This window comes from Balaenoptera acutorostrata, chromosome 15, assembly GCF_949987535.1.
Source record: "Balaenoptera acutorostrata chromosome 15, mBalAcu1.1, whole genome shotgun sequence".
NCBI classification, from domain to species: Eukaryota; Metazoa; Chordata; class Mammalia; order Artiodactyla; family Balaenopteridae; genus Balaenoptera; species Balaenoptera acutorostrata.
Window position 1 is genome coordinate 35,719,751 of NC_080078.1, and position 26,419 is coordinate 35,746,169.

The 26,419-nt window shown below is 44.4% G+C and overlaps 2 protein-coding genes across 11 annotated transcripts in view; one reads left to right on the plus strand and one right to left on the minus strand.

Moving 5' to 3' along the window:
- The window catches only part of UBN1 (ubinuclein 1), a 38,034-nt gene extending 13,307 nt beyond the window's left edge, over positions 1-24,727 (minus strand). For 2 of the 3 annotated variants that reach the window (XM_057529045.1, XM_007181509.3), the window contains exons 1-12: positions 23,990-24,727; positions 19,484-19,771; positions 15,890-15,976; positions 15,237-15,332; positions 14,742-14,876; positions 13,917-14,020; positions 12,770-13,208; positions 6,044-6,114; positions 4,509-4,638; positions 4,214-4,332; positions 3,947-4,075; positions 3,619-3,762 (exon numbers count right to left, since the gene is read on the minus strand). In XM_057529045.1, the coding sequence (XP_057385028.1) occupies positions 3,619-3,762; positions 3,947-4,075; positions 4,214-4,332; positions 4,509-4,638; positions 6,044-6,114; positions 12,770-13,208; positions 13,917-14,020; positions 14,742-14,876; positions 15,237-15,332; positions 15,890-15,976; positions 19,484-19,732 (1,703 nt within the window). In that variant the 5' untranslated portion in view covers positions 19,733-19,771; positions 23,990-24,727. The remainder of the gene's footprint in view (positions 1-3,618; positions 3,763-3,946; positions 4,076-4,213; positions 4,333-4,508; positions 4,639-6,043; positions 6,115-12,769; positions 13,209-13,916; positions 14,021-14,741; positions 14,877-15,236; positions 15,333-15,889; positions 15,977-19,483; positions 19,772-23,989) is intronic. The other variant, XM_057529046.1, reaches the window with a different exon arrangement.
- Positions 24,728-24,799: 72 nt separating this feature from the next.
- The window catches only part of GLYR1 (glyoxylate reductase 1 homolog), a 36,426-nt gene continuing 34,806 nt past the window's right edge, over positions 24,800-26,419 (plus strand). For 7 of the 8 annotated variants that reach the window (XM_028166336.2, XM_057529050.1, XM_057529049.1 and 4 more), the window contains exons 1-2: positions 24,800-24,920; positions 25,970-26,006. In XM_028166336.2, coding sequence (XP_028022137.2) covers positions 24,883-24,920; positions 25,970-26,006 — 75 coding nt within the window. In that variant the 5' untranslated portion in view covers positions 24,800-24,882. The remainder of the gene's footprint in view (positions 24,921-25,969; positions 26,007-26,419) is intronic. The other variant, XM_057529047.1, reaches the window with a different exon arrangement.

The following is a 26,419-nucleotide window of genomic DNA, read 5'->3' on the forward strand; positions in this document are numbered from 1 at the left end:
TCTTAATATCAGACAAAGTAGACTTTAAATCAAGAAAGGTTACAGGGCTTCCCTGGTGGCACAGTGGTTGAGAATCTGCCTGCCAATGCAGGGGATACGGGTTCGAGCCCTGGCCTGGGAAGATCCCACATGCCGCGGAGCAACTAAGCCTGTGCGCCACAACTACTGAGCCTGCGCTTCTGGAGCCTGTGCCCCGCAACAAGAGAGGCCGCGATAGTGAAAGGCCCGCGCACCGCGATGAAGAGCGGCCCCCGCTTGCCGCAACTAGAGAAAGCCCTCGCACGAAACAAAGACCCAACACAGCCAAAAATAAATAAATAAATAAATAATCCTTCCCTCTACTTAAAAAAAAAAAAAAGGTTACAAAAGATAAAGAAGAATATTATATATTAATAAAAAGTTCAATACAGCAAGAAGATATAACAATTATAAACATTCATGCACCTGACGGACCATTAAAATACAATATATGAAGCAAAAACTGACGGAACTGAAGGGAGAAATAAACAGTTCTACAATAAAAGCTGGACAGATATAGACAGATACAGAACATTCTACCCAACAACAGATACAGACAGATACAGACAGATAGAGAACATTCTACCCAACAACAACAGCACACACATTCTCAAGTGCACATGGGACATTTCCCAGCATAAACAATATGTTAGGCCACAAATGAACTCTCAGTAGATTTTAAAATATAGCTATCCACTGGGAAATCAGCTCGGTGCTTTGTGACCACCTAGAGGGTGGGATAGGGAGGGTGGGAGGGAGACGCAAGAGGGAGAGGATATGGGGATATGTGTATACATATAGCTGATTCACTTTGTTATACAGCAGACACTAACACAACACTGTAAAGCAATTATACTCTAATAAAGATGCTAAAAAAAAATAATAAAAAAATAAATAAAAGAAAGCTATCATAAAAAGTATCTTCTCTGTCCACAAAGGGATGAAGTTAGAAATCAATAAAAGGAAAACTGGAAAACTAACAAAATTGTGAGGAAAAAACAAATGGCAGATACACTAGACAAAAACAACTTTTAAGAACACACTTTTGGGCTTCCCTGGTGGCGCAGTGGTTGAGAATCTGCCTGCTAATGCAGGGGACACGGGTTCGAGCCCTGGTCTGGGAAGATCCCACATGCCACGGAGCAGCTGGGCCCGTGAGCCACAATTGCTGAGCCTGCGCGTCTGGAGCCTGTGCCCCGCAACGGGAGGGGCCGCGATGGAGAAAGGCCCGCGCACCGCGATGAAGAGCGGTCCCCGCACCGCGATGAAGAGTGGCCCCCGCTTGCCGCAACTGGAGAAAGCCCTCGCACGAACCGAAGACCCAATACAGACAAAAATAAATAAATAAATTAATTAAAAAGAAAATCTTAAAAAAAAAGAAATATTTCTTTAAAAAAAAAAAGAACACACTTTTAAACAATCAATGGATCAAAGAAGAAATCACAAGGAATATTAGAAAATACTTAAAAGACAAATGAAAATAAGAACACAACATACTAAAACCTATGGGACAAAGTGAAAAGTGGTGATAAGAGGAGAAATTTAGGGACTTCCCTGGTGGCACAGTGGTTAAGAATCCGCCTGCCAATGCAGGGGACACAGGTTCAAGCCCTGGTCCAGGAAGATCCCATATGCCACGGAGCAACTAAGCCTGTGCGCCACAACTACTGAGCCCGCATGCCACAACTACCGAAGCCCGCACGCCTAGAGCCTGTGCTCCGCAACAAGAGAAGCCACCGCAATGAGAAGCCCACACACTGCAATGAAGAGTAGCCCCTGCTCGCCACAATAAGAGAAAAAGCCCGTGCGCAGCAACGAAGACCCAATGCAGCCAAAAATTAATTAATTAATTAATTTTTAAAAGAAAAAAAAAAAAAAGAAACAAGAAAGGTCTCAAATCAACAACCTAACTTACAACTTAAGGGAGTGGAAAAAGAATTAAACCTAAAGCTAGCAGAATGAAGGATATAATAAAGATTAAAGCAGAAATAAGCAAACTAGAGAATAAACAATAAACACAGTTATAGGTCTATTCAGATTTGCTATTTCTTTGTGATTTAGTCTTGGTAAGTTTTGTGTTTCTAGGAACTTGTCCATTTCATCTAGGTTGAAAGACACTATCCAAAGAGTAAAAATGCAACCCACAGAACGGAGAAATATTTGGTAATTATGTATCTGATAAGGGATTAATATCCAGAATATAAAGTGAACTCCTAAAACTCAACAACAAAAAAACAAGCAAACCAATTAGAAAATGGGCAAAGGACTTGAATAGACATTTCTCCAAAGAAGATATACAAATGTCCAGTAAGTACATGAAAAGATGCTCAACATCACTAATCATTAGCAAAGTGCAAATCGAAACTACGAGACACCACCTCATACCCATTAGGATGGCTACTACCAAAAAAACAGAAAAAAGTGTTGGTGAGGATGTGGAGAAATTGGAACCCTGTGCACTGGTGGTGGGAATGTAACAAGATAACAGCTGCTATGAAAAACATTATGATGAGGCCTCAAAATATTAAACACAACATCACCATATGATCCAGTAATTCCACTTCTGGGTATATATGTAAAAGAACTGAAAGCAGGGTCTCGAAGAGATATTTGTATGCCCATGTTCATAGCAGCATTATTCACAATAGCTTAAATGTGGAAGCAACACAAGTACTATCAACAGATGAATGGATAAGCAAAATGTATACATACAGTAAACATTATTCAGCTTTAAAAAGGAAGAACATTCTGACACATGCTGTAACATGGATGAACTCTGAGGACATTATGCTAAGTGGAGTAAGCCAGACACAAAGACAAACACTTTGTTTAATTCCACTTATATGAGGTACTTAAAGTAGTCAAAATCATAGAAACAGAAGAATGGTGGCTGCCACCGTCTGTGGGGAGAGGGAAATGTGGAGTTAGTGTTTAATGGGTACAGAGTTTGTTTTACAAGATGAAAAAAGTGATGGAGATGATGGTGGTGATGGTTGCATACCAATGTGAGTGTATTTAATACCACTGAACTGTGCAATTAAAGATGCTAAACTTACATTAAGTGTATTTTACCACCAAAAAAAAAAAAATTTTTTTTTCTAAAGAACACTAGTTCCAGGTAACTTTCTCTGTGTATTGCAGACATAGTCCATTCGTGGGAAGCTATATAACACAAAGTAGCCTGTGAGGAAAGTCTGGCACTTAACTCTAAGAAGTAGTCACCCCTGCCAGTTGCAAATAAGAATTCTGTTCAGAACATTAAAATGTTCCTAACACGAATCTGTCTCTCAACTTCTTCTAGTAGGAGCCATTATCTCAGGAAAGGGCAGGTTGAAGTGGGATAAGCATACAGCCAACTTTGAACTGAAGTGGGATAAAGAATGACAAAGACAAAACCCCACAGATAACTTCCCTCTTCTAAGGGAGACGGAGAAGCCCCCAGTCGCTCAGGTGAAATCAGAGTCGAGTCCACTAGCCAGTGACTCTCTGAGGGTGGGGCTCTGGGGCCTGGTGCAAAAGAATCACTCAGACATCTCTTTACCGCAAGAACGCTCCACCCTATGGTCACACTGACCACACTGGCTGCTCGTGGGCCCTCACCTGGCCTGCATCCAGCCTTTGGGCCAGAGAGGTTTGACCTCAGCATCCAGAAATGCCTTCACGTAGTCCTCCCAGGATTGGGCCTTGTTCCTCTCCAGGTCATAGCTCTCCAGTTTGATCTTCACCACCTGACAGAGTAGCTCCCTGAAGAGTGGGCAGAAGTCAGAACCTTTAAACTACCCCAAATGCTTCTTCAAGGTTTCAATCATGTGCTTTCACCAGCCCTGATTAAAGTAAATGATTCTAACCTTCATTAGAAATACGGGAACATGCTCAGACACTGGCCCCACAAACCCTCCACTGAGGCAAGGTCCCAGTTTGGGCACACCTGATTTCATCATTCCACTGGAATTTCTTCCGGGGTCCCATTATCCTCCTGCCCCCCTTTTCTTCATCTTCTTCCTCATCAGAACAAACCCGTTCTCTCTGCTCCTTGTCTTTCTCCTCTTCCAGCATCCTAGGAGGTAGAAAGAATTAGGCGGGACTCTAAGGTCACTGCAGAACTGCTTCCTTCTGCCCACCATCTCCCCCCACCCCCCAGGACTTCTAAGAAAAGGAGGTCAGAATGCTGCAGGGAGTGATGGGACACACTTACTTAGCGACCTTGGCTTGCGTGTGTGCCTGGCATTCATCCTGGTACTTGGCCATCTGTTCTGGCATTGCCCTGCCAATGGCTTCCTTAAGCTTCTGGAGAGGCTCCTTCAGACGCCCCCCCTGCGGAGAGCAGGACATATCATAAGTCTGGTTTATGCATCACTTCTTACACTGAGCACACACTATAGGAATAATCGCACGGAGGCAGCGCAGCAGCAGATGTGGCATCTATGAAGACTCCATCACCCACTCCGCTGCACCCCGAAGCCAAGGGGCTCCACTGCAAAGTCACCCACCTGTTCACAGAGGTGAAGTTTTCGTGCGCGCTTGACCAAGGTGTCTTTGCTGCAGGGCAGGAAGGAAGCAAGGTAGGCATATACCCCGGAACGGGTCTGGCTGCTCAGCTCCCGGGTCTGCGCCTCTATGCTGAAGAACAGAGCAGAGTTATTCACCGCAGCTCCTTTCGTCTGCAGGAGCCAAGAGCAAGCCAAGCCTTATCTCGCCTGTCACAGTGTAAATGAGCAGCCAGCACAACAGACCTCCAGCAGTCACCAGACCCAATAAGCTTGGTTAGGTAGAGTGGGTCAGGCTCTCAGGTCAAAGACAAGACCAAGTCAAAGGTGTCAAGAAAACAGAGCCTAAAAGAACAAGGTCTGAATTTCTGAGTTTCATAAACAAAGAAAGCATAAATGCTTTCAAACTGGAAGGTAATTGAGTTACTTGGGGTCAACAGGAAATACTTTCCAGCAGAGTTTCCTTTTTTTTCCATTTCCAAGTTCCGTCCCTGACTAGGTGGTCAGGGAAATCCTCATCCCTCCAGTGTCCCCATCTAGATGAGCAGAACACAGTCTGTCTTCAATCCCTTGAGTTCTCTGTATCTGGCACGCTCCAGGAGACAAACCCCTCATCTGTGCTGACTCTCAGGTGCTCCCTGACCCAAGTGGCCAGTCTCCATTCTGGGCAGGCAAGGTCCTTTGCTAGAACGTTCCCTAGTCTTGACAACTGTTCTTACATGTGCAAAATCCTCAGCTGTTGGGCAATAAGCTTCCTCTGCTACATGATGCAACCAGGAGAGAAGGTGGCAAAGCTGGAGGGCCAGGTACAAAGAATCTGGTTTGGATTTATACACGTGGAGGTTTTTTTTGTTTTTGTTTTCTTTTTAATCCAATTCATACAGTGTGATGTCTCCGAGGTTGGGGTGTTTGTTAGACGGGCTACGGGATGATGAGCACTGGCCTTGGGAGCAAAAGTGAGAATAAGAGGAGAATGACCAGGTATGCTGAGGAGTGCCCCAGGAGGGCAGGGCCTTGCCTGCACCAAGGTGTCTCTTACTTCTCCCAGAGATGGACAAGCAACGCCTTCTCTCTCCTCTCATCTCACGCGTAGCACAAAATCCTCTTCCAGCACACCATGACTATTATGTACAGTGTTCTAATAATGTCTGCTGCCTAAGATTAGTATGGTCTATCATTTCCTAGAGACAAACATTTGATGTCCCCCGCCACTGACCTTTTTTATTTTTGTATTTATGTATGTATGTATGTATGTATGTATGTATTTTTTGGTCTTGCCTAGCGGCATGCGGGATTTTAGTTCCCCAACCAGGGATCGAACCCATGCCCTCTGCAGTGGAAGCTCAGAGCCCTAACCACTGGACGGCCAGGGAATTCCCCCGACCCTTTTTAAAAGAATAAGAATAAATAAAAACCAATCTTTAAAAATCTCATCAGTGCTTTCCTATCCCATACATAGTTGAATCATACTCCCAATTTCCCCCAGACTGCTGAACCCAGGCATGGTAACAGCAGATACAAAGAAACAAGATACTCACTCTAAGAGGATGCCATTAATATCCTGGGTGAAGAACTTCTGTCTGCTTTCTCCCTCAGCAGCTCTGGCAGCCTGGTTCACAGTAGACAGTAACATCCGTTAGTGCACTTTCCCCGCAAGGCCCTCACCCTCACCCACAGGCCTACAGAACACCTGATGATAAAATCCTCACCATGCCCTTCCCTACTCAGCCCTAATCCCAGATTAAGTTCACCTATGATCTCTGTATGCTCCAGAAGTGGTACATCCAGCTCTTTTCACATGCTGCTGAAGCATCTACGGACTGTCCCTTCTTCCCAGGACTTGAAACAACAGTCACATAAAAGAAAATCAGAGTCAAGGGAATCATGAAGCATCTGATGCAGCCAGCAAGCTAACTCCTGTGCCCAGCACTCTATCATCTAAACTGTGAGCTGGAATCTCCATACATCTACAGTACCAAACAATCAAGAACTTTAACAAACCTGCAGTATTTGAAGGTCTTTAGCAAACAAAATAATGATAATAGTAATAATAGCAACAATAATAATATGCTGCTTTGGCATTTAAGGACTATAATTCTTTGAAAATTCATAATCTAATTAGGGTATATCATGAACTCTATTACTCAGACCACTGGAATGACTAACATACCTGACTACCTATTAACACAAGATAGAGCAGGTTGCTATACAGTGTTTTGCTTCCCATGAGTACACAGTTAATAACACCCTGGATGGCAAGCCTGGAGACTCCTGAAGCAACCACAGTGGGCAACCAGGGCACTGAATGCACAAGTGAGGAAAGCAAACTGCAAAAGCCTGAACCAGTGGTTCTCTATTTGGCTGCACACTGCAAGTACCTGGCAGCTTTCCCCACCCTAGACCCATCACATCAAAATCTCTGGGGAATAATGTATTCCTTAAAAGAGGCCTAGGCATCAGTACTTTTTAAAAAGTAACTCTGGTGACTAGCATGCAGAGGATCGAGAACCACTGATCTAAACCCAAGAGTTGCTGGTCCAAAGTCTTTAAGCAAAATAAAATTTCAGGCTTCATATATAACAATGATGGCAAACAAAGACAATAAGGTGATTGTCTTAAATGAAATGATCAATCCTGATCAACCCTCTGAAACACCCACCTTCCTCTGGCCCCACTGGCCTTCCTCTCACTGCATCCTCTGGGTCCTCTCCTGACCTCTTGACTGCATCCTGTCTCCTCCACTAGCTCCTTAGCTGCAGATGGGCTCCCAGGTTCTATCTAGAACCCTCTTCACCTGATAATGTCTCCCCCTCAGCTTCAAAATAACATAAACACACACAGGTCTCTCAAATCTAAACCTACTCTATACACTTTTTTCTAAGCTCTGGACCAGAATCTTCAATTACTTCTATGAATGAATGACCCTCTAGTATACAAACTTGACTTGTCCAAAACCTAACCTACTAGTTTCTGCTCTTCCTCCTCCTGTGTCCCTACTTCTAATAACAGCACTCCACCCTTCTTAAATCCTTCCACTCTTCTTTAGAACCCTTTGGCAGCCCTTCCCAAGCCTAGAATCAAACCCAAACTCCTCCACCTGGTATTTAGGGTCCTTTAGGATCTGGCCCCAGCCATCCACTCCAGCCCCTCCCACCGCATACCAGGAGTCTTCATTATGCAACAACTTGCCCATCCTCAGCCCTGTGCCCTGGCTTACTATAAGGCCTTCTCTCCCATGAGGCTGGCCAAGCCTGCTGCCTCCAGTCCGATTCCTATGTACCCCCAAGAGCTCCTCTTTCACTTCCTCAAGTCTGGCTGTTCACCTGACCATCTAGTTGGCCATCCAAACACGACGGAGCTTGTTTCATCCTGCTCTGTCCCACAGCCCGTTGTTTACATGGCTACCAATCCATCTGTATAACAAGCTCATGGAGAAGGACAACTGCATCTTACTCATCAATATATTTCCCACAGCTGCCTATCACATAATGGCTACTTAGTAAATGTCAGCTGAGTGGATGAATGAACAAACAAATGAACAGATTATCACTGAAAGAATGAAGACTCGAGGAAGAAAAGCTTAGTACCAAACAAAACTTGCAGAGGATATGCAAAACTCAAGCACGGCTAGAGGAGAGCGCAGAGGCCTGAGATAGCAGGTGGAAAGGGAAGAAAGAAAGGGTGTCACTGTAACCCATTCACTTGCCCTTTCTTATACTGTCAGAGGATTTGGAATCCACCGTGGCACCTTTAGTGTACTGGGATTATGACTTCAGTCTGAGAGAAAACAAAACTGAGTCTTTGTGTTGCTTTAGCTTATACACTGCTAGTTATAAGATGCAGAAGCACCTTCATGTTAATTCAGCCTAATTAACACGTATTTCAAATACCTGTTTGTCAGACCCATCAACAGCTCAGGTTTCCAATCAATTTTTTTTTTTTTTGGCCGCACTGTTTGGCTTGTGGGATCCTGGTTCCCTGACCAGGGATTGAACCCGGGCCCTTGGCAGTGAAAGCGAAGAGTCCTAACCACTGGACCTCCAGGGCATTCCCGCCAATCAGATTTTATCTTTAGATATCAGCCATATCAGAAGCTTTCTGGCTATAAAATTTTTTTAAGTTTTTTTTTTCCTGATGCCTTTTGAAATGTGTTTTTTTTTTTTTTCTGATGCCTTTTGAATCCTGTAGACCAGTATCTCTGAGGATTTGGTTTTATACTGAAGATAATTAGTCAAGTATAAAACAAAATCCTCAGAGATAAAATTTAAAATAAATCTAATTAAAAGAGCAATTGGATATATATTTGATAGTCTACCAGAAAGAAGTGACATCCCTCAACCCTAAAGACAGACACCCTTGCCCAAGGAGTTGTATGAATCAATCAATCCTAGATTAACTAGGAAATGAAGTTAGACCAAACAGCCAGATCATGCTGATTTACAATAGTTCCAATAGCCTTTTAATGAGCTCTTTTATTCATTATAAGAGCCACTTGTAGCCTTTCAGCACTGAGATCACAACCTTATATACTGTACCTGTTTTTGCTGAACAGAATGAAATCTGGCATGATTTTCTTTTTTAAAAAGACCAAACAAGTTGTTATTTTTTTTCTACCTTATTCTCCTTGGATCCATGTCTCCCTGGTTTTGCAATGCAAGGGTTCTAACTGTATAGGAGGGTAAGCAGTGAGCAGGTAGAATGGTGGGTGACATGGGGTCTCTGTTTCTTTTCTATTTTTAGTATCAGTATCATTTCCATTTTATGCTGGATTGAAGAGGACCAAAACAGAGCTGGGTCATCTGTATGGAGCAGGCTGAGTAGCTGCCAAACCACATCACGACAGTAAAATGAAGGCGCAACATACCTGAACTTTTCAACAATCAAGACAAAAAACACAACCAATACATATTAAGAGAAGACAGGGGTAAGGCCATCAAATCAAACCACTGGGTTCCCTGGGGCCCATAAAAATGTACAGTACGGGCTTCCCTGGTGGCGCAGTGGTTGAGAATCTGCCTGCTAATGCGGGAGACACGGGTTCGAGCCCTGGTCTGGGAAGATCCCACATGCCACGGAGCAGCTGGGCCCGTGAGCCACAGCTGCTGAGCCTGCGCGTCTGGAGCCTGTGCCCCGCAACGGGAGGGGCCGCGATAGTGAAAGGCCCGCGCACCGCGATGAAGAGCGGTCCCCGCACCGCGATGAAGAGTGGCCCCCACTTGCCGCAACTAGAGAAAGCCCTCGCACGAACCGAAGATCCAGCACAGCCAAAAATAAATAAATAAATAAATAAAATTAAAAAAAAAAAAAAAAATGTACAGTACAAGAAAGTAAGAAGTGGAAAATGAGCTAATATGAGAAGAAAACAGTAACATTTCTGGAGTATCCAAGGTCGCCCTCTTGGAGTACCTCTTTAACATACATAAATTTTCAAAAGTTTTTTTAAAAGTTTTAAGTATCACATCTACTTAGAAGTCAAATCTAACTTTTGTTTCCAACAGCAAAAACTTCTCCCAGGGAGACTGATACACGTTAAGAATAGAATCTGCTTAAGTACAGTGGTGGACTGCAAACAGGACCACAGATTCCTCGCCTCCCAGTACATGCATTCCCCCATGGAGAGGTGGCCTCTGGTTGGTGACTTGCTTTACCAATACACTGTGGCAGAAGAGATGTGGTGCATACCACTTCTAAGGCTAGATCATGAGGGCCTTACAGCTTCCACCTTACAGCTCCCTCGTGAAATGCTGCCCTGAGACTGTCGTGCCCTGAAAAAGCCCAGGATGAAAGACGGGAGGAGAGAGAGGCCCTGCCATCCTGGCTGTCCCAGCGCCAGCCCCCATCTTGCCCAATGAACACAGCCCCGAGAGCGAGTCCAGGCAGGACCAGAAGACAAACCACCGGCCAACCCACAGTCAGGAGAAATGAGTCACTGTTTGAAGCCACCAAGTTTGGGGGCGGGGGGGGGGGGGTGTAGATTTTTAGACAGTGGTAGAAACTGATACATGTATCCTCTAGGGCCAAGATTTAAAATCTAAACAAACTATTACAAAAATAAAAGAAGAGGGTAAAAAAGAAAAAGAAGGGGAGTGAAATATAAAGTGAGAAACACATAAACACTGCTAATGTTATAGTTATATACATCAAGTTTAATTTAAAATTTAAAAATGCAATGTCCAGTTCAAGATCTAGGACAGGGCCTCTTATTAAGGATCCAAATATCCATGCGTAGCTTTTGAAATTATATGCAATTTTTGTGTACATAGGCGTTTTTTCCCTGGGAGGAATCTCTTTGCCAGAAGACTCTCAACAGGGTCTGGGTCTAGAGCACTCATGCACACATGCAGGAAGCTCCAAGTGCCCCAAGCGGAGGGCCCTGGTGGGAACGGAGCAGCTGGGGATCTTTTAGAGTGGCATTAAGTAACTTTCTAAATTAAGCCTTCTTTTTCATGCAACCATTAAAAGTAATGAGGGCTTTATAAATAATATTTATTAAGTGAAAAAAACAGGAAATTATTCACAACTATAATTACAACTGCATGAATACATATATACAGAGACTAGAAAAGAATATGTAAATTGAAAATAGTTTTCAGAGTGGCGGGATGGTGGGTAATACCCACTTCCCACTTCATTTCCCAAATTTCTTAATGCTGTTATAGGAGAAGGGGCAGGTGATGACTGAAGTATCAATTTCACATTTGAACATATTTTCAAGCCAGTATGCCTCCTGGTCACCACCTCCTCACCAGAACCCGAGCCTACCTTACCCTATGGCATCCTGAACCCTGTCTCCACCGTGCCCAAGAGACAACCAAGACCTGGCAGTCAACGAGGAAGGACAGCTTGCTCACTGTCCCCCCAACAGACTCCAGAAAGCGAGGTTTTCGCAAGTCACAATCCAACGCCATTTCACATTAAACCACTGTTTCCACTAGATTTGTCCATCTTTCCCAAGAAAATGAAATAATGAGTCTAAATTATCAGACTAGAACACAGTCTTTGGTGGGAATAGGGACACATCCAAGAGCCATTTTTACTTTTCTCTAAAAAATGACTGGCTACTGCCACATAGATCTTAGCTCACTCAACAAGGCTTTCAGAAGCTACAAAATAATTTGATTACAAACCAGAGGATTGAAAAGAATAAGGAGTAATGTTTTCTAACATAAATTCTGAGAGAGAGCACAGGACAGTATGCTCAAACATGCCAAGTTCAGATTCAACTATTTCCACCTTAACATCCTGTTAAGATATACTCTGAATCCTGACATGGCATAATTCATTTAAATGGTTATGTTCAAACAGAATACTGTGCATGTTCTACAAGGATGAACTAGAGCTCTGAATAAGACATTTGAATTATTTCACATGTTGTGTTCAAGTGTTTTTTGGAAGTGAGAAAATCATTTGTAGCAGTGGTTAACATTTCACCCTGCCCTAAAACACAAAGGATATTATACACAACAGAGATTCTGAATCACTGGTTTAAAACTTAAGCTATAGAGTGTAAGTACCACCAGAGTTGTGTCACAAGTCATGATGTCCACGGTAAAACGGTATTTTAACTAAAAGTCATCATAACTAACGACCCGTGCTTGGTTTATAGTCAGTATTCACGTATCACTGACTTGACAGTCCTTAGTGCTCTAGGGATCAATTCCCAATCACCAAGGGGAAAACAGGAGCAGTGTCTGCTATTTTCTGAAGACTGTTATTGTTTTTAACATGGGGCATGGACAGCATTTATGGTTCAGCTCCTTCTTATTTAGCACAATTTAGGATTCCTGTAATCACTACCTAACACTGGTGACATGCAAGTCCAGGGAGCAATTAAACCCAGTGGCAACTAAGCATTGCCCCACGTCCAACATATGACTGCAAACTTCTGTGAATTTTCAAAACCTTCAGAAGATTACTAAAAATATGGATCTCTGCCTCAGCTGCCTGCTGCCAACATTAGTGTCAGTCTATCATACAAAAGGAAAGATACTCTGACAGGCAGAAAGTAGGAAAAGAGAAAATCTCTCCAGAAGACAGTAAATTCTCCAGGAGTGAAGGAACCATGAAAGGCTGAGAAATGATGCCTGACAGGCAGAGCTTCCACTGTTCCCTCACTTGGGATGAGAAGAAAGTTTGGAAGAGCTGACACTGGAACTGCCCACTGACTAAGGGTTGCTCTAGGCCACGAGCTTCGAGTGGTTCGGGACCAGCATCAACTGCCCAGACTGCTTCCAGGAGAGCCCGGCCATTCCATGTCACCATACCTGAGCCAGCTCCTTAACGCGCTTCTCCAGGGGCGCAGGCAGGCCTTCGGGAAGGGAAGAGGGCTGCCTGAATTCCTGGTCCAGTCCCACCCCAAGGGAATCGCTTTCATCATCCATATCGCGGAAGGGGCTTCCTTCTGGAGACTCACTGAGCAGCTGCTCCAAGTCCAAATCAGTCAGCGAGTCCATGGCGGTGGCCGCCTGCAGCAAGTCGTTGTCAGAAGTGGAGCCGAAGAGCGAGAGCAAAGGGTCAGAGGCGCCCTCCAATTCCCGCAGGCCCTGAGCTTCCACCGACGAGACTGCTACGGGCTTATGCTCTTCGTCCCTCTTCCTCTGAGCCTCTTTCTCCTTCTGAAATTTCTTCAGCATCTCTTTAACGCTCAAAGCCCCAGAATACTTCTTTTTCTTCTTCTCCTTGCTGGCATTGAGGGCTGTGAAGCTGCAAGCAAGGGGGAAGTCAGTTACTAAGGCTGCAGTACACCTCAAAAGGGAAATTCAGAGGGGCTTCAGCCCTTCTCCCAGCGCAATGGTCTCCAGGAACCTCAGTCACAAGTCCACCCTGTTACTCCTCCTCCCTCCTCTTGGCATACGGAGCTCCTTCTTGCTGGGACCAAAGCTTGAGATTTAATATAGGTTAGCAAAACAGTATCACAAAATGCTACATATCCGATGGGTTTTTAAAAACCACTGCCAGGCTGAAATAAAAGGTTGCAAAAAGTGGGGGGGTAAGAAAGATATTTAAAGGGAGAAAGCAGGAGCAGCAGAGAGCAGCAGCAACTTGAAGGGCGACTGGGGTGAGACCAAGTGAGGCAAAGGAAGCAGGACCGGAGAAGACAAAGGGGGAACACAGACAGGAGAACTGGGGCAGAGGAGGGGTGCCCAAGAGAACAGGAAACATCAGCAATCACACACTGACAGAAATAGCTGCCAACACTGACAGTGGGACAGAGAGAACTCTGATGTCTGACACACAGAGATGTGAGAGTACAGACTATGCCCACATGGCACCGTGGGAGGCATGACGGGAAACGCAAGGCCAGGCCCTGCTGCCTCTTCTGAAGCTGTGAGGAGGAGGGCGAGTCAGCTCCCAGGTGTCCTGCCCTAACAGTTCAGACGTCATCCTAGCAAAGAAGCTGCTGCCTCTCACCCGGCTTTGGAAAACTTGGACTTTTTCGATTTCTTCTCCTTGTCATAAGTGTCATCTTTTTTCTTCTTCTTTATCTTCTCACCACCTTCCTTCAACTTCCGCTTCTGAGAATTAAAGACAAGGCACAGTTACACGGCTCCCTAACTCTGGGAGCAAGTGCACTACACAGCACCGGCCTTGCTCCGCCCAGGGTACATCCTGAGAGCTGTCTTACTTCCTTCACGAACAAAAGCTTTCCGCTCAGTCCTTGGACCACAGACCCACAGGTCAGGACAGCATTCCAACTGACAGCGGCTTCTGGGAAACCCGGGCCTGAGGCAACAGAGGCCATTCTGCAGCCTGAACAGTTTCTGGTTTAAAATGAGCTATGTGTGGGCCTACCTTGCATTTTAAACACACAGGCAGTGGTAGATAGCTTTCAAAATAAACTTATCTTAGGGCTGACTTGTTTTCGTTGGGGTGACAGCCCTGGGAACTGAAGTCCTCTACATGTCCACAGAAGAGACACAGCAAGCTGGTGCAAACGCCCCTCACTCCACACCCTTCATTGCCCTCGTCCCCGCCCTGGGACCACCTCGAGGAATGAATCCCTGCTGAGCCTGCAAGGACACAGGCATGGATACAATGACCGAGACCTCCAGGTTCACGGCACCTCGCCACAGCACACGTGTGAGAAGGGAACCGCCAACCTCGGCACAGCTGGTGCCTTTCCGCCAATCTCCTGAGTCATCCTAAACCAGCACGTATTCTGACAAGTCACCTACTGATCTCATAAGGTCATGTAAAAAAGCACTTCTGAAATCCAAAAGCGAGCAACGTTCTAACCTTTGGAGATTTTTTCTTCTTTTCTTTAATGAAGTCATCCTCAGATTCCGACGCCTGTCTAAACTGCAGCGTTCCCGAGTTAATGTAAAATCCTCCATACTTTGTAGTCAAAGAAGCAGGAACAAGTTCATCGTACTGAAGGGGGGAAAACACACGGTCAGCTCCAAGGTCTGTACTACAGTCCAAAGGTGCAGAGCACGTCTCGAAAGAGCAGATGTGACCATGTTTCTCTGTCACATTTCAGGCAGCATGCTAAGACATGTTTCTGGTCAATCACCAATGTCCGAGTCAGAAGGTGTCTTGGACATCTCTGATCACCGTTTTCATAAAGGGAACCAAGGCCCCGATCAAGGTGTCACTTCCTCTCCCTTCAGTGAAGCTCTTTCCTCGGGCTAAGGGCACATCCACTGACTCCACCCCCAGCCTCCAGGCGCTGTCGGTAGATGCTAGGGTGCAGTGGTTCTGGTGGTCTCAGAGGTTTCATTAAGTACTTACCGCCTCAGAGTTATCGATGAAGGAATCAGATTCATCATAACCATAACCCATATCAATCAAGTCCTGTATTCGGTCTTTTCTACGTTTCTTTCCACCCTAAAATTTAAAATTGATCACATGCTTTTTTGTACTTGTGGTAAGAACACATAACACGACCCTTTTAACAAATTTCTAGGTCTAGGGTCACAGGGTTTTTTTAATACACCGAATTAATTGTTGCCTTGAACTCCATCAGCTAATGACTAAAGGTTATAAAGCACTGGAACAGTCTCATACACACACACACACCAAAACCTCATTCCCTGAAGACCTTTCAAAATAGGACAGATTTGTAAATGCATAGAGTGGCCTAAGACAGAAGAAAGAACTAAATGGCTTCATATGCTTTGCACCAAAATGTTATTCTCAGGATAAATTCTAAGGGTAAAAGCCCCTTATTTATTCATCCGTTTAGCTCCACACATGAGTTCCTGCCATATGCGTTTTCTTATCTTAATGCATTTGTTTAATAACTTCATTCTGTTCTCTCCAAGGTCTACACTTGTTTCCACATCAGTGTTGATTAGATGATAAACCACTAAAGGAATATGGAAATGTCTGAAAACCTCTCCCACCCAACAAGGTTGTTTTGTTATCCAACAGAGAAATCTTACATATTTTTCTTCAAATTTCCGGGCAAGGGCCTCCACTTTATGCCTTTCCTTTTCTTCATCATTGAAAGGATCCGAGAGATCTTTCTTCTGTAAAGAGACCATTCCACAAAAATAGGAGTCACAAAAAAATTCCCACAATGCTATTCCTAGTGCCTGCACTGACTCAACACCTATAAACTGCATAATAAAAACAATTGTTTTTCAGAAAAGACAAGGTAGAATACATGTTAACTTCCCATCAGTGTTTACCTTAGCTGTGTAAGAAAGTAAAATTTCCATTCACAAGATTCAAGAGAACTTGACTAAATGCCTACAATCACCCATCACACGCAGCACTAGGTCCTATAGGGCTCCAAATATGGCAAAGGGACTTTAGTCAGGGGATGCTCAACCCGTGTAGAACTGTGTTCCAATACAACTGATTTCCTTTGTAATCCTAAAAATTATTTTATGCATTTAAAAACATTATTCTAAGAAGGGGTCCATAGGCTTCACCAGACTTCCAAAGCAGTCAATGGCTCAAAAAGGTTAAGAACCCACCGAGCATAGGACAAGCTCTTGACAGCTATTCAGCCTTATTGGTTAGAAGAGTGGTATGAACTTGCACTTCTCTCAGAGCTACAAACAGTCAAACCCAAGTTCATGGCATTACCTTTCCTTGGAAGCCTATCTTGAAGGATCAATAACCTCCCTTCCCTCCCAATCTCAATACTCCCTCCAGATACTTTCATGCGCTTTTCCAAAGTTTATTTATATTCCATAAACTTACTCTTACATTTTTCTTGAGAAAATTTTTCAGAGTTGGACCTTAAGCTTCCATGGTAAGGAATCTTAATTTTAATAAAAAATTCCTGTACCAAATACACTTAAGACTTTGGAGTCCAAAAACACTAAAGATCAGATGCTTGTTTGAAAACAAAATTCTCCCATCTCACCCTCCCATCTCTGCCTACTGAAACTCCACTTACCCATAAAGGATCAGTTAAATGATTTAGGACACACACGTACAATGGGACGTTACAGAACATGTACGTACCATAAATGGGTGGTCTTTAAAACAGCTTGTCTGTATCTTCTAATTTTTCTACAATGATCACATGTAACCTAAGTGGTTCAAATAATTTTAAGAAAACCCACCCACCTGGAGCAGCGCTGGATTTAATGCATACTCCTTAATGCCCTGCAAACAGCAGTCATCCACTATTTCCTGAATGTATGAAGGTCCAGCTCTGTCTCAACACAGCATCTGGAATGTAAGCTCCTCTCTGTCTAAGCCCTCCGGGGCCTGTATTTGTACCAGACTTAAACCATTACCACATTGTGACTTCTGCTACCTGTGCTGGTGTAATTCTCCTAAAACATCTACAAGAGTGCAAAGTTCCTGTAAGGTTGGGACGGCAACTTCCCCACGTTTACATAGTCCTCAGCATAGCACAGTGCCTTCACTTTCTAAGATATACATGCTAAGTGAGTTAATACATGAATGTGTCAGATTACATTATGCTTTGAACACTGCAGAGTAGACATGTTAATTCAGGAGTTCTGAATCTGAAGGCCAGGAGTGAATCCCCTGAAACTGGATCCAAAGTTCTCTGTGTAAGCCCCATGCATTTTTCTGCAATTGAGGAGGGCATCTGAACCCCCAAAAAGGTGAAATCAGAGCACTGGAGTTCAAATTTCAGTTGACCTACTAATTTGGTTTGAGCCCGTAAATAAATACCTTAACCAATCCCTGCTACTGTGTATTCCTCTCAAGGAAGAAAATCCTGTTCCTACTTTGGAAAAGAGTTTATGAATGGATATGAAATTACTTTTTCTCATCCTGACCACTGGCCCTCATACAACAGGCTGACCCTTGGCACAGACTGAACTGGTTTCCATTCAGCCAATCAGATCTTTACCAAGGAAACACATTTTTATCTGAGTAAAGAAAAGTGGATAATCCTTCTAACCAAAGGCACTCACTCCAAACAGCACAACCATGGATTAGACTGCTGGAGCACTGGCTCTGAGGCAATCTGCTAGAAATCATGCACCTGCATGATCTCATCCACACACCCCGCCCCCCTACCCCGCAGACACACTGTGGGCCAGGTACTAGCCTAATCCCCATTTCACTGAGAGCCACTCTAGAGATCCAAATGCTGCAAATGCAGGACCCTACTCACCTTTCCCTCAGAGGCCAGCCTAGCACACAGGTATACAGTAGGTGCTTATAAATAAATGCTCTTGACCTAGCTCCTACTCAAATTGTATGATTCCATTTATATGAAATACAAAAACATGCAAAACTGATCTCAGCTGTTAGAAATCAGAACAGTTGTTACCCTTGAGGGCTGAGGCAGTATTTTGGGAGGGCAGAAGGAGGGTTTCTATTGTCCTGGAAAATGTTATATTTTGTAATCCAGGTGCAGATTACATGGGTGTTTGTTAAAATCCATCAAACTGTATATTTATCATATGTGCACTTTCCTTATGTACATAATTCAGTTAAAAAGTTTATAAAAAATTTTTACAATGTTAACGAATTGCCAAAATATCAGTAATAACTGAAGCTGGGTAATGGGTACATGGGGGCTTGTTATACTATTCTCTCTACACTGTACATGTTTGAAACATTCCATACTAAAAAAGTAAAACAGTCTGCCAGGAAAATAAATAGATCATTTAAAAAACATTTAAGAAATCAAACTGGGACTTCCCTGGTGGTGCAGTGGTTGGGAATCCGTCTGCCAATGAAGGGAACACGGGCTCAAGCCCTGGTCCAGGAAGATCCCACATGCTGCGGAGCAACTAAGCCCGTGCGTCACAACTACTGAGCCTGAACTCTAGAGTCCGAGAGCCTCAGCTACTGAAGTCCACACGCCTAGAGCCCGTGCTCCGCAACAAGAGAAGCCACCGCAATGAGAAGCCCGCACACCGCAACGAAGAGTAGCCCCAGCTCGCTGCAACTAGAGAAAGCCCGTGCGCAGCAACAAAGACCCAATGCGGCCAAAAATAAATAAATAAATAAACTAATTAATTAATTAATTAAAAATCAAACTGATTCTCAAAAGCCCTAAAGGCTGCCCAATTCCAGTGGGGAGTGGGGGATAAGAAATCCCAACAAAAACAAAACCCACAAAAATAGGATTCTATCCATCCAGGTAAAGAAACTATCCAGAATACTACTTTTCAAAAGAGATGAACAGGCTGTGTCTTTTGCTTGCCCTCATATTAGGCACAGTGAGATTCCCTTGGAAAAGAAAAATGTCCAGCACGAAATTCCAGCACTGGAAAAGCCAGGGACTAGTCACACTTACATGTAACATTTATAGACTTGGTATGAAAAAATTTGGTATTTATTCATATTAGTTAGCCATAATTCAAATTAGCCTTGGATGTGCCATACATTTTCTCTAGCAGAAATCAGGAGAATGGTTCTAGAAACAATTCTATCCCTTCCTGCCAGAGGAAAAACCAGCAGACCTTGTGCTTGCTTTGGGGGGCAGCCCAAAGCCTCTCTAGTACTGCTTCCACCCTCCGGAAGCCCCATCCACACACGCTGCCCAGAGCATTAGATCTGCAGAGTGAGCTGGGGTCACTGGGGTATACCTTGTCTGCAGGCTGAGGTCCTTTCACCTTCCCTCGTAAGTTCTTCACCAGCTCTGGGTAGAAGAACTCTGGGCAGCGCTTGTGATCTGGCTCAAAGAGAGTAAGTGTGATCCGAACAGCTGCTGCAGCCGGCTCAGAGTCCTGATGCTGTTCTGCTCCCCCAACCTCCTCTTTCCGGGATTTCTTCAAAAATGCAGGATTCAAAGAACCTGGGAGAGAGGTGAACTGGACCCTGTGGGGCTCCGACATGGCTACCAACAAGTCTTACCAGGTGTCACTGCATGGCTTCTGTTAACATTGAAAAGAAGAGCCAGGTCAAACCGAGATGATAAAAATGGTGATTTTTCTTGTTCAGTTACACCAATTTAAGTTTAAAAAAAAAATTTCACTGTCAAGAAGAATCACTGTTAAATTTATCTTATCATTTACTGCTTTTTTCTTCTTAAATACTATTTATTTTAAATATAAAAAATTTCATATAGATATGAAAAGCACCCCAAATCCTATCATTCAGAGATAATCACTGTTTAGCATACTTCCTTCCAGTCTTTTTTTTCTATGCATATTCACTAGATTCTCGACACTAGAGAACCCATGCTGATAGAGCCTTAAAGAATCCTCAGAATTGCAAAGAATCCTAGAGAAAATTGGTTTTCATTTAATTTATCCAATACATTTTTTTTTACTCCTGGCTGAGAATAACCTCTTTCTTAAAACCTCTTTATTTTCATCACCAGCAGTTTACTTTCATGTAGGGCCATTCTTCACAATGACAGTTTTCATCAGTTCAGAGAAGTACTGCCTACCCCAGGATAAGTAAGACTGCTGTCTCAGAAGCAGTATGGCTAGGCTAACTTCTTAACACCAGCCTCTCACCACCCAAACTTGGGCCTCAGCAAAATGACAAATTATCACAGGCCAAAGACCTTCAAAGTTCCTTGGAAATGATCAAAGTATATTGTGAACTCCAGAATTCCAAGGATTTACAGGATATAAACATGTAAATCACACTATATATTGTGTGTGTGTGCTTTATGTGTAATTTTGTGTCCTACCTTTTAAAACCCACATTCTACCACACCAATAAATAAGAATATTCATTGTAGCCTTGTTTGTATATGAAAAATGATAGAAGCAACTTGAGTGTCCAACATTAAGGGAATGGCTGAAAAAATCGCAGCTTTTTTATTGATTTGTAAGGGCTTTTGACTTGTTATAGATATATAAATAATAAATATGTAATGCCTGTCATATCTCTCATACTTTCTCCTGCTTTGCTATTTACTGTTTAACTTTGCATAGAGTGAGGTATGATGAAAGAAATTTTAGCTTTTTATGCAGTTAAAACTAGGCTCTTTTCCCTTATGGCTTCTTCCATTTCTTTTATGCCTAGAATGTCCTCCTCCAACCAAGTAATTCTTGTAAAAGAATTTACCCATTCTTGTTTTATAGATGCATTTTTCACATTGAGCTCTTTAACCCAAATTGAATTTACTATAAGGTGAGAGGTGAGGCCCTAACCTGGTTTCTCCCCAGCATCAATCACCAAATAATCCCTCTTTTCCCTGCTGATTTGGCATATATTATACATGTCTTTAATATATTAAGGTCTATTTCTGAAATTCATCCTGTTATATCCATCTAGTATCTAGATTCCTGAACCAGTACAGCACTGATTTGAAAAATTCTATGGTATATTTCAACAACTTAAAGATTCATTTTTATTATTCTTTTAAAAGTAATACTTTGCTATTCTAGCCTATTAATTATTTCAGATCAATTTAAAAATCATTTTGATAAGTTCCCCCAAAAAGGTCACTGCATTCTGAATGTAAATGAATCATAAATGTGAATTAGTTCAGGAAGATTTATATATATCTTATATATCCATATACATCATGTGTATCTGTATACATGCAATATTCACTTCTTCTATCATGACCATAAAATTGTGATCTATAAGACCAGGTAAGGGAGTAAAATATCTAAAAATGAAGAGTTAAAATAATTCTAGTTAGAAAACAAAGCAACTGGCAGCAAAACAGGTTGGTGATGCAAAAGACCATCATGCACTAAGATGTCAAAAGAAATTCCCCTAAAAGAAACTTTCAAGGCCCCCACAACAGTCGTGATTCTCTGGATTGTGGAAATAAATCCCAGCTGAAAGGGATTTCATAAAGGTCCCCCACTCATAAAAGCAGGCAAAGTGAAGGTGAAGGTGAAGGCATAAAGGTCCCCCACTCATAAATGCAGGCAAACTCTCACTGTAAGAAGAGAATCTGCATGTTAACTGATGGGACGCAGAAAGGTCATCTTAGAAGTGGGAACTAGGTCCCTGCCCTTGACCAGGCAGTAATTTTAAAATGTAACCTTATCTCGGCCCAAATTTTAGATAGTGTAACTTCAATCAACCCAGATGGCAAAAATTCATCTCTTGGTTGTGTAAGTGACTTTGCAGGCCTGAGAAATTACAGTAGTAAGACTAGAAAATAAAGTAAATCAAACCTACAGCATATTAACACTTAGATTTTGGTTTAAGTTTTACAGTCATCGTGATAATTGCTGTTGCTTGTTACTAAGTCATTTCAAACATTTAAGAGAATCAGACATTTTAATGAATGATGTTAGACTTACAATTTTAATCTGAAATGCTTAAGGGAACATAACTAAATTTTAAAGTGTGCTTTTAAAAGACCTTACATTTACACGTTTATTAGACTTAAAAGAGTTAAGTCCTTGGAAAGATTTAACTTCTAGGTTTACAAGTTCACTGTTTTAGAATTTTGAAGTATTTGAGAGAACAAGCATATAAAGCTTTAAATGCAGTGTAAAACATTTAAGGGAATTTAATTTCGTAAAAAAGAGCTCATTGTTTATGGGAATTTAATCTATTAAACTGTTGCCTTAATTGAAACTTTGTCAAAAATCAAACATTTATTTTTACGTAAACATTCTTAGATTTATAAATAAAAGATCTGTCAACAAAGCTTAAAAGGCTTTAAAAAAGCTAAGCATTTAAATACTCAATTTTAATGAATTGACCATTAATTATAAATATTTATTTGTTTATTTATTTATTTATTGTTGGCTGCGTTGGGTCTTCGTTGCTGTGCGCGGGCTTTCTCTAGTTGCGGCAAGTGGGGGCTACTCTTCATTGCAGTGCGTGGGCTTCTCATTACGGTGGCTTCTCTTTGTTGCAGAGCACGGGCTCTAGGCGTGCAGGCTTCAGTAGTTGCGGTGAACAGGCTTCAGTAGTTGTGGCTCACGGGCTCTAGAGTGCAGGCTCAGTAGTTGCGGCACACGGGCTTAGCTGCTCCGCAGCATGTGGGATCTTCCTGGACCAGGGCTCGAACCCATGTGCCCTGCATTGGCAGGTGGATTCTTAACCACTGCGCCACCAGGGAAGTCCCCATTAATTCTAAATAAAAGTACAGTATTCTACAAACAAAAGCATCCCTCTTAAAAAACTTCAACTGATGTTATCCAAGAAATACTAGCCTCCTTTTCCATCTCAGGTTATTACCAGGAATAGTACTTTCTGTTGTTGTTACATATCCTCTTAATCATATATTCAAAATGATTATTGGTGAAACGTAGAAAAACTGAATTTTGTATGCTGATTTTATAATTAGTCTGTTCAGTGAACTCTTATTTATTTTAATGGTTTTCCCTTAACTTTGTTTTTAAAAATAGGCTGTTCCATCATTCACAGACATGAGAATTTTGTCTTCTCCTTTCTGAAAAATTATGTTTTATTTTTGTTTCATGTCTTATTGCATTGGCTAGAACTGCCAGGATATCAGACAATATATTCTTTACCATGTTCCTGACTCTAACGGAAATGTCTCTAGGTCCAGTGTGAAGCTGATTTAAGATTCATGTATTTTATGAAGTCATTCAAGTATCCTTCAATTCCTCAAAAATTAATAATTTCTAAACTAAAAGAGTGTGCTGAATTTTATTAAGGTATATCCTGGAAACTCAAATACGCTTTAAATGACCAACTCGTCTTTAAAAAAACACAAAATAGTTAACAGTAAGTGACAGTTCCTGAAAACAGCTGACGGTACTTCAGGGAAACTGAACTCCAAAGAGAAACCAGACTGCGGACAAGCCAGTTCGCTAAAAACCCGCTTACAACCAGTCTCCCTGTAACAAAACGCCCATAGGAAACGGCGTGTGGACCTGCCACCTTTTCAAGCAGGCGGTGACTCAAGAAAAGTCCGGTTCTAAGTTAAGTCAACACCTGACTTAACTGTTTGGGTTCTGGAACTGGGATTGGGACCTTTAAATTTTTTTATTTTCTACCTGGGATGTTGACGTTTAGGCAGACGCTGTGTTGAACTGCTGTTCACAGTTCCCCATTCAATGGTTTAGTTTTAACGTACTGCAACTACGCCTAGCATCTGCCTTCCTGCTGTCACAACAGCCTGCTCCCAACTTCCCTAAAAGTGTCAAACTACAACAAGGCTTACATGAGAGCCCGGTCCCGACAAACACACGCACCTTTGTCACCGGCGCAACGCAGGCTACGGCCCCGCGGGCCGCACTCGTCCCCCCGCGGCCGTCCTCATGCCGGCCCGGGAGCCCGGGCTGCGGCGCTGCTAGCGGCCGGCCCCCGAGCCATGCCTCCCGGCGGGCGGCCAGCCCGCGTCGCGGCCCATGGCCGGGTCCCCGCGCGCCCGGGGGGAGCTTCGCCGGCCGTGCCGCCGCGCCAACCCAAGAGGAAGCGGAGAGACGCCGGCTCCACGCCGGCCAGGCAACTCGGAGCCTCGGGGCGGGCAGCACTTCGCCCCTGGAGAACTTGGGGCGCGGACGCAGGCTCGGAGCGGCTCCCCGGACGCCGGCCTTTAGAAAGCGCGCTCCGAAGGACCTGTCCGCTGCCCGGGGCGACCACGCAGAGCCCGCCAGGTGCGGGGCCCCGGACGCGGGCGGAGGCTGTCTTCCAGGCCGCGCTGAAGTCCGTCAGGGCAGCTGCCGGCGCGGCAACACGGCCGGCCCCGGGGCCCGCGAGGGACTAACGGCCGTAACGGAAGCGCCGAGAGGGAGGGAGCTGGAGGCCAGGGCCCGGGGGCGGGGCGGCCACAGGGCCGGCTCCCTAGCTCGTTTGGCCGGCCGCACCGTCGCCGCCGCCTCAGACCCCGGCGCTTCGTTGTCACAAGCCGGAGGGAGGGGGAAGGAGCCGGGAGTCTCCGGGATCCGGCGCGCGGAGACCGCTGCTCCCGGGTCACGTGCTGCTCGACCGGCCAATAAGTCCCGACGGGCGCGGTGACGTCAAAGCAGCGGCGTGGCCGGTTACGGCCGGCCCCCGTCATGTGACCGGGCTCACTCCAATGGGCGGCGCCGGGGCGACCTGATGTTCCCGACGGCCCGTGCGTCGGCGGTGGTTGGGTGGTAAGATGGCGGCTGTGAGTCTGCGGCTTGGCGATTTGGTGTGGTGAGTCCGGGCTGCCAGGGCCAAGCGAGGTTCGCGGGGAGCTGCTTCCCTAGGCGTGAGGTGCACGGCCCGCCTCGAGGCTACTTTTCTATGCGCTCCAGGTCGTGGAGAGAGGGCGAGACAGGTGCCGGCGCTGGGAACGAAGCCGGGCGGAAGGGGCAGCCTGGCCCCGGGGGACTGAGCCCGAGGCTGGCCGCAGCGGGCCCGGCTCTGAGCTCCGAGGCTGCCCGGGGAGGGCTGCGCTCCGGACCCGGACGCCGGCGGCCACCGTGCGGGGAATGCCCGGTGCCGTGCGGCTCCGGGGGACGCCCGGTCCTCGCCTCGGGGTCTGGCTGGGGCTCCCGGGAAAGGAGGAGAGCCGGAGAGCCCGCGGGGCCATCTCGTCCGGGCAAGCCCGTCGAAACCTGCGTTGCGATGGAACTGACCTGTGCGGGCGGCTCAGCCGGGGGTGTCGAAACCGGCCTGCTGGCGCTGCCCTGTGAAGAAATGGAAGGGGGACTTTTCCTTTACAACCGAAGGGTTGGCAGTGACCAGTACCTTCTTGGGTGCCTCTCGTGGTCTGCTTCTGTGTCCCAGACAACCGCTCGAACCGAGACTGACTGTCGCCGCCTCCCTCGAGCTGCGTAGCTCGTTTCTCGACCCAGAGGAAGGGCTTCCATAAGCATTTGTCAAAGCCGGGCTGGTGAATTAAACCAGACTTTGTAAGGGGAAGTCTGTGTTTACAGAGCGAACTGCCTCCCCACCCCCGTCACGTCACGGAGAGGCTCTAGACAAACGACTCTTGGTGGTTTTGTTTTTCTGTGTTCCTTCTCACCAGCAGAATGCCCATACCTTATGCACATAAGTCTACAATTTTGCATTGCATTTCTAAGGGACTTGGGCCTCTTGGGCCTAGCTGTGGAAGTCACGTTAAGAACTCCGGGTTGCCAGCTTTTGTTCTGGCACTTGAGGGTGGAAGTGGAGATTTAGGAAAAGAAATTGCATGTTGAGTGAGTTGAAGATGGACTGGCTTTTCCACGGCAAATGCTGACTCTCTGTGTTTTCTCTAGGGGGAAACTCGGCCGGTATCCTCCTTGGCCGGGAAAGGTGAGTGTCTTGCTACTAAGACGTCTGAAGTCGGGTTTGAGGAAGGGGAGAATGTAAGATGTATTCCCCCTCAGTTTCTAGCATTGAGTTAAACTGGACTTATTTAAATAACACTCGGAATTTTTTTTTCTTTAGTATCAGTTTATTTAGAAACGACAGTATAATATAAACCAGGTCCTTTAATCTGCAGTAAGTTATTATTTCTTGAATCAGAGGTGGTTTGTGATAAAGTCTTTTAACCCTGAAAATCCATTCTAACTTGAATTTAGCTTTGCACTTAAATCTAACAAAAGGAGAAGCAAATAAATTTTCCAGGAAGAAAAATCTAAATGTAGGTTAGTGAAAAGTCAAAGTATTTTTGTCCCAACTAAGTTTAAATCTTTTTTCCATTTTACCATATGTGCTACTCCAGT